Consider the following 13683-nt stretch of genomic DNA (forward strand, 5'->3'; position numbering starts at 1 on the left):
GAGCGAACGTCAAAATGCCACTGAACAAGTGCTCAAATTTGTCAGTCGACATGTCAGTCGCCTAGCGTATGCACATATCATAAAATGACGTAATAGGGTAGCAGTTTTGACTGAAATTTTCTGAATATGAGAAATATACAGGATATTGACTGATTTAGGAATCGTTAGAAACAACAGCTGCTGTCAGCTGAAGGCGATTCCTGTATATCATTATATCCACCAACTCCACATATTAAAATCTTGTCTTTGACATAATGCTATATCCTTTTTTTTCTATCATTTTATTTTAACTTATTTTCTTTTAATTTTATCATTAAATTTACTATTACTTATCTTCATTTATCTTACTTCTCTTGCTTGGTTATCTATCTAGCTCATTATTTATGAGAACTTTGCTGTTGTCAAAAATAAGGTAATTTATGGTATAAATGTGAAAAATGATGTACAGTACAAAAAAAAAGTTGATCACAAAATGTATCAATTGGTAATAAAATGTTTGTAGTTTTTCTTTTGTTAACAATATTATTAACCAATTGGAAAAGTATATAATAATAATAAATACTAATTGTTACAATAGACTTTTTACCAACAAAACTTATTAATGTATTTCAATATATTACACTAACAGTAATTGTTGATTGACTTTTGTGGTATATTCATATTTTTAATCCTTTTTTTAATCATTATTTGCGAGGAAGTATATAGGCCTACAGACCAATCTGATATTGTTACTGTTATATTAATACATAAGACAACTGAACATTCCAAAAGAAAAATATGAGTATGAAAAATAAAATATATCATTTCATGCCCATCTATTTTTTTGGAAAAATGATTTGAAATTCTCATCCTGGAAGTTTTATAGAAGTTGATCATATTTAAAACCACTAAAAGTAGGACACCATGATTGTAGATATTTTGAAGTTACTTTTATACAGGAACATTTTTTGGAGCATATCATGATCTGAACTTCTCACCTCGGCTGTTTTATTGAAGGCAAACACCTTAATAACCATTAAAGTGTAAAGTAGGGCGCTATTATGTCATTGTTGTTGAACCACTGTGCAACAAACTGCATTTATACTATTTTAGTGTTCCTTTGAGATTTGACATTTGATTTTCATTAGTAGTGTCTATGGGTGTGATATATAGCAGATATGTGTTTGATGTGAAAATTAAAATAAAAAAAACTTGGCAAAAAAACATGCAAGCAAGTGTTTATTCATTTTATTTGTATGTATAATATACTATGACATTTTGTAGTTGATTTTAATATTTTGTGCTTTAAGTAATGGAATGGAATGGAAATCAGCAATATTAATTGGAACCAATGGAATATTGCAAACTTGTTTTGCAATTATTAGGAAAAGTCTCATTCTGCTTTAATGACATGTTTTCATTTTATCTTAATAAAAATTGCTTTAATTTTCTTTAATCAACAACACATTCAATGACTCTCAAACACCAATAATTAAATAATTTCTCATCTGATTTATAACCAACTGGAAAAATTGCAGAGCTGGCATTTGTTTAGCTTTATTTTGCTTAAGTGATTGCATAAGTCAAAAGAATAAGTGCTTAAGTGAACCAAACCATTATGTACTGTATTAATAGTATAATTGACTTTTCCATGTTAGATTTAAGACAACAAAATATGCAAAAATGTTTCCCTAATATTTTGAAACTGTACATATACTTTTAAAATAAGTAATGATAATGATTTTTTGGCCAAGCAAGTTTGAAAAACCTAGCATCAACATAATTTCATGGTTACCGAACAAACCTCCTTCTTCAGGATTTGGCAGTCCACTGAAGAACATATCGCTCCATTTGATTCTCTCTCTTGCTATTCTCAACAATAGTTTTTATATTTCCTCGGGTCATTAAAAGACCAGAGGAAATTTTCTCAAACTCATTCTGAGTTTGCCAGTCTTTTCCTTTTCCTTATCCTTGGTTACCAAACTATTGTCCTAGAGTCTTGCAACATGGCCTGCCCATCTCTCCACTTATTTTAGCAATTACAGGTCTTATTGTTACACCAAGCATTCTCCATTCCAAACTAACCTTATTATTCATAGCATATTAGCCAAAATACTATTAGAATTATAGTTTGGGGTTTTTTTTCAATTTCAAATATTTTTACTTGTTATTTGTTAATTTTCAAATATATAAAACAATTAAATTATTGAATATATTTTCTTAAATTTCAGAGTATTAAACATCTAAAAAGCATGCAAACTAAACTCTATAATCGATCGAAATCGGCTGAGGGCGCTGCGACTCAAGTGCAATTGTCTACACCTCGAAAACAATCTCTTGGCCGAATGTTCTCCTCCAGAAGACGCCATAGTATCTCCGCTATTTTCAATCGTCCAAAACCAATTGGTGGCGCCTTTGATAATTTACAAGATGAAGATTTCCAGTCAAAAGAGTCAAAGTGTTTAGAAGGTATATTCCTATTCTATTCTATTATTGTTTTTATATTTATTTTTTCTAGTAATGCTTTATTCAGTTTTAATGTCTACAACTTGATTTCCACTAAGGTGCAACACAATGGGAGAATTACAAAAACATAATTCCATAAAAACTGTATCTTTCTCTACTAAACTTCTGTTTAGCAATTAATTTTTATTGGATATAGTTTAAAGGTTTGATTCTCTAATTTTTTTTCTCGCAATTCTGCTTTCATTATCAGGATCTTCTGAGGTATAATTTTTGATTTTTATGTTGTATAATTATTTACATTTACAGAATTATTAATAATATATTGAAAATAAATTATATATATTTTGTTTAAATGTTGTGTTATTGTTACAATTTTGTTCTGTTTTGTGATGTGCATGTTGTATACATCAAATGCCTGCATGAATACTTTTTATTTGTTAGTTTATTAATAAAGTCTGTTTAAGTTCTGAAATATTAAATCATTCTATATTCAAACAAGTATTTGTGTTTAATGCATTTTTGTTTACAAATTCCTTAGCTGAGATTGTGATGTCATCATAAAAATGTAACTTTAACTTTGCTGGTTTAATATAATTTTCTTTATTTTTTTTTAGTCATGTTAGATAATGATGAAACTGCTGTGTCAAACAACACCATTTTGGAGCAGATTATTGCATCAGATTTATCAACGAGATTAGAAGAAGATGGAAGTTTAAGCGTTGATATTAGTCAACTACAGTGTCTCTTTGAAACAATATCTGTGTCAACTCTACTTACTTGTATTCGTGAAGGAACTTTAAATATTCTTGTAAATGATGACAGCAATGGAGATTCTATTTGTAGACTCTTATACCAGTATGTACCTCTTCAAAGACCAATGGATCTACCAATCTCGGGAACAGATGAGAAATCTTTGCGTTCCTGGTGGAACAATCTTCTTCAAGATATGTCTGAACAATACCAAAGGAACTCTATTGCTTCCAATTTAATGTTGTCAAATGATGATGATTCATCATCATCTTCATCATCAGAATCTTTTGGTGAACTCTCTTTTCTTAGTGATATATCTGATACATTCATTTATGGTTCTAATACTACCTGCAGTGAAGGAATTGAGTCTTTACAACGTGAAGATCCTGAAGGATCTGACTGGAATTTTTCTGAAGGAATGCAGTACTTTGATAACACGCATAGTTTTGAATTGTTAGATCAAATTGAACATCCAAAAGATGAACTAAATGCTGATAAAATTGAATGTCAAGGATCTCAATATTTACATCCTGATATTCTTTCAGATAAAGATTCTAATGACATCAGCAAGATTCGTGATATGGAATCTGTGTCAGATGACATTGTCTTTGAAGATTTATCAGAATTTTCAAAAGTTTATATATCGTTACAAAATCGTAAAAAATCTTCAGAAGTGTATCAAGACCACAGTTTGACATGTCAGAAAAATGTTGAAAATAAACTTGATTGTTTTTGCAATGCTAAAATAATAGAAAATCCCAATTCAGGTATAAAAGATGGACTTTCGCAGCAATGTGATGATACTATAAGTTGTATCAGTGTACCTTGCAATAATGATGGAGAATTTGATACTTTAGAGAGCATAAAGCAAGAAAACCCTAAAACTAGAAATGACTTTATGTCTTTGGAATGTGATGATGTCATTAGTGATATCAGTGGCTCTGATTATGACAGTGATCATTCATCTTCTGATAATAGTATAAAATTGAACACTTCAGAATCATCAATACCAAGTGCATCTCTTAGTGAAGGTGCCATCACTGGAGATCTTGATTTTGAAGGGCATTACAATGTAACGTCCATAAACACAAGTAGTAACTCTATTCCAGAATACATGATGCAGAGATTTGTGCCAATGCGTAAACAAAGACTTTCTCGATCAAGAAATTATTCTAAACTTCAGCCAGAGTATACGGTCGGGAGGTCAATGACATCAGCTAGTTCAGAGATTCTCTGTGATACCAACCAAACATGTATTAAATTATTAACCCCACCAAAGGTTAAGCTCAGAAGATCTTTGTCAGATCGTATCATAACTTCATCTAAAGTACCGTTTTCAAGTTCAGTGTCATCAACTCTTTGTGAGGAACTAATGATGTCAGATGAACAAGACTTATCCAGCAATGTACAGAAGTCAAATCCTGTGATAAATTTGAACTCTAACAATAGTAATAATAATGATGGATGTGATGGAAGTGATGACACCTCTTCTGATAAGGATGAAAATGACTTACATGGAAGCTTTCCAATTCATTCAGTACCTTGTGCTCAAAGTGACAATCCAATAAGTTCATCCTCTATTAAGCATAAAGAACCAAAATTCAATGTAGACTCAAATGTAGCAATAATGCCAATGATATCAATCGATGTCACTAAAGATGATCCCCTTTGGCAAAGTAGTGATGATGATCACGACTCTTTAGACTCTAGTAGCTCTAGCAGTTCCTCTGAGAAGACCATTTTAGATATTACTTTAGAAGACTTTGGAAAGAAATCAGAAGCTATGGGTGCTTCTTCTGAGGCAACAATAGAAATAGGTGAATTGAAGATTAAAGATATATTTGACCCAGAAGAATACAATTTCTACAAGAAGTGCTTTCTTAACCGGTTACATCAGGCACAAAAGAAACGAAAACATGATGCTAGAAGAAAAGGGAAGAAAACGTCAAAGAATAAGATTAAGCGGAAAGAATTAGAAAAGTTGTTAGAACAAGATGAAGCAACAAAGGAAAATATTGTTAATAGTCATTCATTTGTAAGAGAAGTTCCACTATTAAAAGATGAAAATGAAAACAGTATATTAAATGCAGCAGCAGAAAGAATAGTTAATTTTGAACAGAATCTAGGAAACGAACGATATGACCAAAATCTCTCTATACCTGGTACTGAAAATAACAACATTTCTAATGCTTCCAAAAAAGAATTGATTAACCATAATCCTGATACAGACTATATCCAGCTTCACCAGATGCCAGACTTACTCTCCAATCACACAATTGAAGAAGATAACCAACCTATATATGAAAACAGTGATATAGTGGGGTTGGTTGATGAATCGATGATACAACCACAAAAGGTTTCCTCTCACGAATTTAAACTCGGTGAATTACTAAAGTCACAAGAGTCTTCAGGTTTAAATATCGACTATGGAGATTATGTGTCATTGAGGTTTACTAAACAAGGTCACAGGCTACCGCTTATTGATGGCTCAGAAATAAGACTTGACTCTCATACAGAACAAGGAATGATCGAATCTGCCCATCTGTTAGAGAATATCTACGAGGAGCTACCAGATGTGAAAGAGAAAAGGTTACAAAGGACACAGAGCATGATGTTAACCAATATTAAAGCTCACAGACCTAGACCTATAGATGTTGATCTTGAAAAGATGTTTCTGGAATCACTTAATCTTGAACCTGGTATGATGTACGACTTAAATGATTCAAGAAATAGGTCTACTAACAGACCAATTTTTAGTTCATTGGGAAAAAGTGACCTCACTGTTCCTTCTCACCGTTTTTATCACAATCAAATTGAAAAAGACACGAATACCGACGACGTCTGTGCATTGGCACTTAGAGAAAGAAGTAAACAAATCATTAATGTTATGGCAAATGTCACTTCACCAACAGCAGTTAGAAAAGAACACAACATGGTTAATTTGGATAATGGTATGGCTCGTGAAGATCACATTAACGGAACACACAATAAGGCCAGATTTGGTGATGATTTAGCTTATTCAGGTAAATGTGCTGGATCAAAGCGTCCTGTAAATATGCCAACTTCTAACGACGACAGAGAGTCGGCAGCTCTGCTTCGATTGAGTGATGCTCGAATTCATAATCGTAAGACATGGTTGCAGTCGAGAAATTCACAACGCGTTAGCAATGAACAACTACCTACACAAGATCACGCAAGGAATGAACATCACGTAACAAATATGCAGCACGTTAACCATAGTAACAGACGCGTCAAAAGTTCGCTAGAACATATGGGCAAAAATACTCCATCGTTTCCACGCCAAGACTTGAATTCCACAGGACTTCCGCAGTATCAATATCATTGTCAACGGTTGAATGAGTCTGAAGAGTTTTTATTGGAAAACAAACCATTAAGGAGCAACATAGATTATGTTGCATTTCCTCGTAATCGTCATTATTTTAAAGAATATGCACGTACAGACAATCTCTATCCTCATGATTACCCATTCGCTAAACCACCTGATGCTGTAAATGTTCACAATCCAAAAATGGTAGATCAAGCAACAAGTCCCGGTGTCGACAAACACGGGACATATACACCAGTAAATGCACAGCGAAATGATAGTAATTCATTTATGCCGAAACATAGAGATGCATCAGTTGTCAGTAACGAGAGCAGTCAAGATTTGAGTGTGGAAATGAAGATGACGTCAACACCTACTAGATCATGTAGACGAGTATTGTCTGAAATGCGACAGTGGAATTTAAGTGCAATTGGATCAGAATCTCTAACTACCGAGAAAATTAAGAACACGGGTTTCACTTCGTCAGAATCCGGTAGTCAAGTACCTGAAAGGAGTAATGAAAATACGGCGTCATTGTATGAGAACATGGCGTCGCTGAATCAGCAATCTAAACAAGAAAACAATCAGAATACAACAATAACGGGTCAAGTGCAATCATCAAAGAAATCGATAAAGCTATCTGCATCCCTGACAGCCAGTTATGATCACACGATTTCTCCATCCACTACAAAACATCATGTTACACCTGATACTTGTGGTATCAAACGATGGTATACGAATGAAAATATGGCTGTCCATAAAGCAATACTACATCAAAATGACGAATCAGAAGTCACATTGGATAATTCCACACCAAACCATAGTCAGATGCGAACGTCACCCGTTGAAGTAACAAAATGTTTACCAAGTTATAAAGATCACCTTGAAAAACGTGGTATGACGAAGCAGTACTCATCAACGCCGAGTTTAAACGACGACAATGATTCAGTGTTTCTTAATGATTCTGATTATGATGAAGAAACCCCACCCAGACCTCAACTTGTCCGCAGTGTAAGCCAACCGGAGAATACAAGATCTAGTATAATGCTGTATCGATCTAAATCGCATTCTGGAATGAAGCGGACAAAGTCTGTTCGTTTTGATGTTCCTGGTGAAGAAAGTTCCGATTCACTACCGTCGGATGAACTATCGAATGGTAACGGAGAACAGTTTAGTATTATTGAACGATTGGTTGGAAAACAGTCTTATCAGGCAATTCTTGATAAGTGGGCTGAGCGGAATGAATGTGGGTTACCTGCTGAACAACACAATCCTTTGGAAGACGATAAACAGAAGAGTCGTCAGACAGTGATATATGCTTCTCCAAATACTTCGTACAATGGATACACAGAAATGGTAGATGGTGTCCAGATTAAGGAGTATGCCGATATTGGAACGCATGAAATAACACGAAAGAATCAATTCAAGACAGAACAGTTTGGGAATTCTACTTATGTGGATCAAAGGAATATTCCTATCACAAGGGACACAGAATATGACAACAGAAACAGCAATGGAACACGTTTTTCAGCAGACGATATACATACGTTATCAAGGTACCAAATGAATTACAGAGAAATGGAAACGTCAGAGTTCTGGAAACCAATTCATAATGAAGACCATCTCAGACATCATAGTTCTTCCTCAAGCAATATGAGCATACCATCGTCAACTACAGACATCACATACCTGACTGAATTTGACCGGAATGACGTCAGAAGAGGAGTTATACGAAGAGACGCCGCACCCTCGCAGTATAGTCACAACAGGCAACGTGATGCTGAACAAGGGCATCCACAAAAGACGGTATCGCCTCCTTTTGACGTCGTAAGTCCAGACGATAAATTCAAGTGGACAGATTCAGATTGTTCATCAAGGAGCGGGGACGAAAGAAGGAATACGTTACCTGGTGTTCGACGACTACACCGCTATTCTGCAGGAAACTTCAACAGTAAATTCACCGCGATCCCAAATAAACAACAAATGCATAATCAACAACCAGAAAATGGCTACCAAAACAGCTTGCCAGTACGGGACATATTTAAGGCTACAGGAATTCAACAATCAAACCATGATGGTCAACACATAAGAACTGACCTGATTTCACATAAAAAAGAAGGTATACGAATTAGTAACCTAAAGAATGGGTTGAAACACGTCTTCAGAAAAAAGGGGAAAAGAAGTGACGATGATAGTTCTGGCCAAGGATCTGAAAGCTCTGATAATAATCAGCAATCAAAGAAAAACGAAGAATTAATTCAAACTTTTAAAGACCATGTTGTCTTAAGAAACACAGACCGACACCAACAACCTTTACAGGCTAGGCCTTCTTCTCTTCAAGTTCATTATGGAGTAGACAAACCCTCACCAGCAGGTATGCATAGTAGGCCTTCGTCTTTCTATTATGAACACGGGGATAGATGGAATGAATGTAAACCCTCGTCTGGTCATAGTGAACCATTACAACCAAAACACAGATCCACTAGCATGCCATTCGTAACTCCAACAGGGTTGGAAAACTCATCATCGCTCTACTTTTCACTTAATATTTAAAAGTTTTTTGCATTGATTTCCGCGCAGTTTAATATTTCTGATACTCAGTGTAGTGTATAATTTTAGTTTATAATTATTGATAGAGAAAATGTATTTAACAATGGTATACATAAGAATTAGTGAAATTAATTTTACCTTTTGAACTCACGTTCTACAGCATGTATGTTTATCGTTTAATAGTTTGCATTTAGAGATTTACATAGTGAAGATATGTATGTATTAACACCGCTTATAAGTTGAATTGAATCAATTAACATATTTTATAAGTGTGGCTTGACTTGGCAAAAAAATATAAAAAACAGGCTATATGTATACATTGTTTTGTAACCATTAGACCAACTCTAATCCTACCCGTGTGGGCATGCGCAGAAATTTGTAGATTTCTGCTTGCTGGATGATTTGTTATAGTTTTCTAAAATATGTTTTGTATCTGCCAATTTGGCATACAATACTGTATATAAAATGCAAATAGGGTTTGAGTAAATCGTAAACTACTTTATTAACTTTGTGTTTTAATTTAAGTGTGAATAAATCACTCTACGCGTTAAAACAGCAATAAACTAGATAAGTAAAATGTGCAATCGAATATATTATAGTAGTATTATTACATTGTTATTATATTGTATTATTACTATTGCTTTGTTATTGTAAATATATTAATAATAGTTATGAGTATTAGTCAAACTTAAAATTAGTTTCCACTTGGACGCATTGTAAGCGAGTTGACCAATCGCAAGCGACAGTTCAGATGATCCATTGTGTCGTGATTGGTCAAACTGCTCGCGGTGCGCGTTGCTTATGTTATGCGTTGCATCCCAATAAGAACCAAGCTTTATAGTTATTTCTGTTTATGTTAATACAGTACCGTAAATGATCGAATTAGTGCCGTTTTTGATAATTGAATCACCGAAGGTTCATTTCTTGCTGTACTTTCTTTAGACAAAACACTTTTGCGATACATCAATGTATTCTTAAGGCAGATTATTTTTAACTCAAATAACTTGAGGCGATAGTAATAATAATATTTTTCCCATTTTTTAAACATCTATATAGCCTCATTTAAATTCAAACAATTACCATTTTTAAATCTTAGTGTGTGCATTGTACTATCTTAATTGTGTCAAAATGCAAATGCTAATTTTAGTTGTAAATAGTTTGTGAATATTAAACCATGGTCCCTTGAAGATATTAATAAATATGTACGTTTTAATTATGATATGTAGTTTCGTATTTTATTTTTATTTGGAAAAGGTTTCAAATTCCTTCTCTCCTCAAATTATGGGATTTCCCAGTAATATTCAATTACCCAATATTACTTTCGGGTTTCCTAATAATATTCGAATTCTCCTATATTATTATTTCGGATTTACCAATTATGTTCAACTTCCTCTATATGGATTATTATTTCAGATTTCCCAGTAATATTCAATTACCCAATATTTTCGGCTTTCCCAATTATGTTCAAATTTCACTACTTTATATTATTGTTTTGGGATATTCCATTATTTTTTTATAATTCTCATGTATTATTGTTTTCGAATTTTCCAATAATGTTCAAATTCTTTTTATTTCGAATTTCCCAATGATTGTCAAATTCTCCTATATTAATATTTTCGGATTTCACAAAAACATCACCATATTATTATTTTCAGGATTTTCCAGTAATTTTCAAATTTCCCATTATTGTTCTTTTTAGAATTTCCCAGTAATTTTCAAATACTCCTATTATTATTATTTTGAGATTTTACATTGCATTCTTAAACATCAGATTGCCGCCTAAAAAATGTGTAATTATGTTGTACTTCAGATTCCAAAAAAATATTAAAATATTTTTTGTGGGAGGAATCTGAAGTACAACAATTTAAAAATGATTATTTTGCCTTGTATAAAATGATTGTGAAAAAAACGTCGCTAAAATAATAATTCACAGAAGCAATCAAGTCCATCCCCTCATAATGATCTCGAGATAAAAATTAAATGGCCATTTCATATTATGTTACGCATCATCACTGTCAATGGATATGTTTATTGAATTATTTAATAATCTAAAATGACAACATTTATTGTAAATTTCTGTCAATTATGTCTTTAATTTGATATAAATTGTCGATAAATATTAGATAAAGGCATACTTGATACTTCACTTACTTTTAAAACATCATCATATCAAGTACATTGCTTGTATCGTACGTGTACGCTTCAAAGATGGAAGGGGTTTTAATTTTGTCGTTGGCTCTCATGCTTTCACCCTTTTTGAGTACTTTGACCATTGGTAAGTTATAATCAGTTGTTTTTTTAACTTTAACCAATATTCGAAATATTGCAGGTAGGCCTAAGTCATAGTTGTGTATCACAGTTTATAACCAATATGTTCACTTGATTGTCACATGACAATTTTATTCAGTATCATAGTTAGCATTTCAACTGCCTTTTTCATATTCTTCCAGTTCGATGCTAAGTATCCTATTAATGTAGTTTCTTGCTAACAATTCTTTATATATTCGTCGATATTAGTAGAAATTATCGCGCCGCTTTTGGGTTACCTTAATTAGGTAAGCTGTTCGAACACCCTGGGCCATCTGTAACAAGAAGAATTATCAATTTTCAAAATATTTGCATACTATTTACCATGTAGCCTCTGTGTATTATTTTGTGTATATGTTCGTTTGTGTCTATTGCACAATAACGCTAAAAATAACTCACACTTCCTAATTTTGTTTGTTTATTGATTTTTCATGAAAATCTAATGACGTCACAATATCTTGAGTTGCCTGTATCTTCAGTGTGGACTGAAATGTAAAATAACACGCCTTCTGTAATTCCTCTCTGCAATTTGGCGCTTCTTGGCAACTCTAGCCTCCACTATAGTTTATAAATATTTATTTTTAGCACTTTGCCAAGACACGTGGAGCTATTATAATCACAGCTGCTACAGATTTTTTGAATCTAAACTGAGTTGGATTGAAGCTCTTACAAGCTGCGAGGAACAAGACGCTACACTGGTAACAATTTCATCTAGCGAAGAAAACGAGTTTATTCGTTCAAACTTTCCTGATAAAATATGGATTGGCTATAGCGACAGACTGAATGAGAGTGATTGGCGTTGGACAATAGAATCGGAAAACTCTGCTTTTGTTGGTAATAGATTGTATATAATATATAGCCTATGTAAATAAATGAAGGTTATTAGTCGAAATGGCATCACATGACTACGGTTTCTAGGGTTGTAAACGTTATAGATCCCCGAGGACTGATTAATGTTCGTGTTCCCGTCATTAGACATAATCAATAAAGCATTTATTTCTTTCGATTCAAATTAAAATTAGCACACATTATGTTATTGCATTATTTTTTGTGAAATTACAAAATGCAAATCATAATATCATGAATTATAATAAATGGAAACGGCAAAAACACAGAATCATTTAAACGTATCTTTGAAAATCCAATATTACAAGTTAACAACAACAACACATTAATACGATGCACACTACTACAAAATACACAAACACAAAAGAACAATTTTTATTTTTTCATTTCGTAATTAGGCATAATTAAATAATAAGTGACTCTTTTCAATACGCCCTTGTTAAATTGATTATTATTATCAATATATTATCCTGCTTTTTTTTCTTTAACTTTTTAAAAGTAGACCAAAGCAGTACCTGCAGGTCGTCGGTAGACTTCACAATTTAGCTCTAATGGTAAAATATGCATCCACCAAGGATTGGAAAGAATGTCGCTTTGGGCCAGAATATTTGAGATCGAATTCCTTTTTCCAGAATCTCAAATGATTAGATATGCGGAAGATTAGTCTGACCTACCAACTGCTGTCAACATTCTAAGAAACAATAGGTCCTAAAAGAACGTACAATACTTGAGTATGAGTTTCATATGGTGTTTTGTGTGTTAGTTAACTTTAGAAACAATATTGTTTTACCTATTTGTAGATTGGATAGGAAGTCAACCATACGATAAAGGGCAAGTTGATGCCGTAAACGATGCAGATTGTGCCTTGTTCAATATAAACACAAATAATCAACCAGGATGGAGAGACAACTTCTGCACGCTGAATTTGACATACGTTTGTGAAAAAAGTTGGTAAACTAAATAGTAATACCGTGTAAAAGAAGGGTGAACTATAATTTGTAAGCGCAAGCACAACATCAACCATTTTTAAGCCCAGTATAAGACCAATTATGTGATACAGTAGGCCCTATCACCTTTCTTACAAATTTGGCTACGAATGATAGAAAGGCTTTAAAATAGCATCGTAAACTTGTTTGTGGTAAATCCTGTCCATCGTGGCACTGGAATCCTGAAGTGAAGTTTCTCTGCCCTATCACAATTTAGGCTATCATGCATTAACCATTCTATCGAAATGTCTAATAACAAACCCTGCGACGATAATACAAAATGTGGTTATGTTTGAGTAATACATTCGCGTATTTTTTCATAAAGAGTATTTTTTTTCATTTATTCATTCATTTATTCAATCTCTGGTCCAAAAGTAACATTACATATGAATAATTGTAGATCTTCCAGTACAACAACAATATAACAAACGGCTTTATATTGTATTCACTTGAAATGAAGAATATGGTTGGAAT

At 33.1% G+C, this 13683-nt stretch overlaps 1 protein-coding gene across 2 annotated transcripts in view; it reads left to right on the forward strand.

Annotated features, from left to right (window-relative positions):
- The window catches only part of LOC144835055 (uncharacterized), a 62205-nt gene extending 51961 nt beyond the window's left edge, over nucleotides 1-10244 (forward strand). For both annotated transcript variants that reach the window (XM_078690071.1, XM_078690072.1), the window contains exons 20-21: nucleotides 2211-2448; nucleotides 3060-10244. In XM_078690071.1, the coding sequence (XP_078546197.1) occupies nucleotides 2211-2448; nucleotides 3060-9073 (6252 nt within the window). In that variant the 3' untranslated portion in view covers nucleotides 9074-10244. The remainder of the gene's footprint in view (nucleotides 1-2210; nucleotides 2449-3059) is intronic.
- The last annotated feature ends 3439 nt before the right edge of the window (nucleotides 10245-13683 follow it).

The sequence above is a fragment of the Antedon bifida genome, chromosome 2, assembly GCF_963402885.1.
Source record: "Antedon bifida chromosome 2, ecAntBifi1.1, whole genome shotgun sequence".
NCBI classification, from domain to species: domain Eukaryota; kingdom Metazoa; phylum Echinodermata; class Crinoidea; order Comatulida; family Antedonidae; genus Antedon; species Antedon bifida.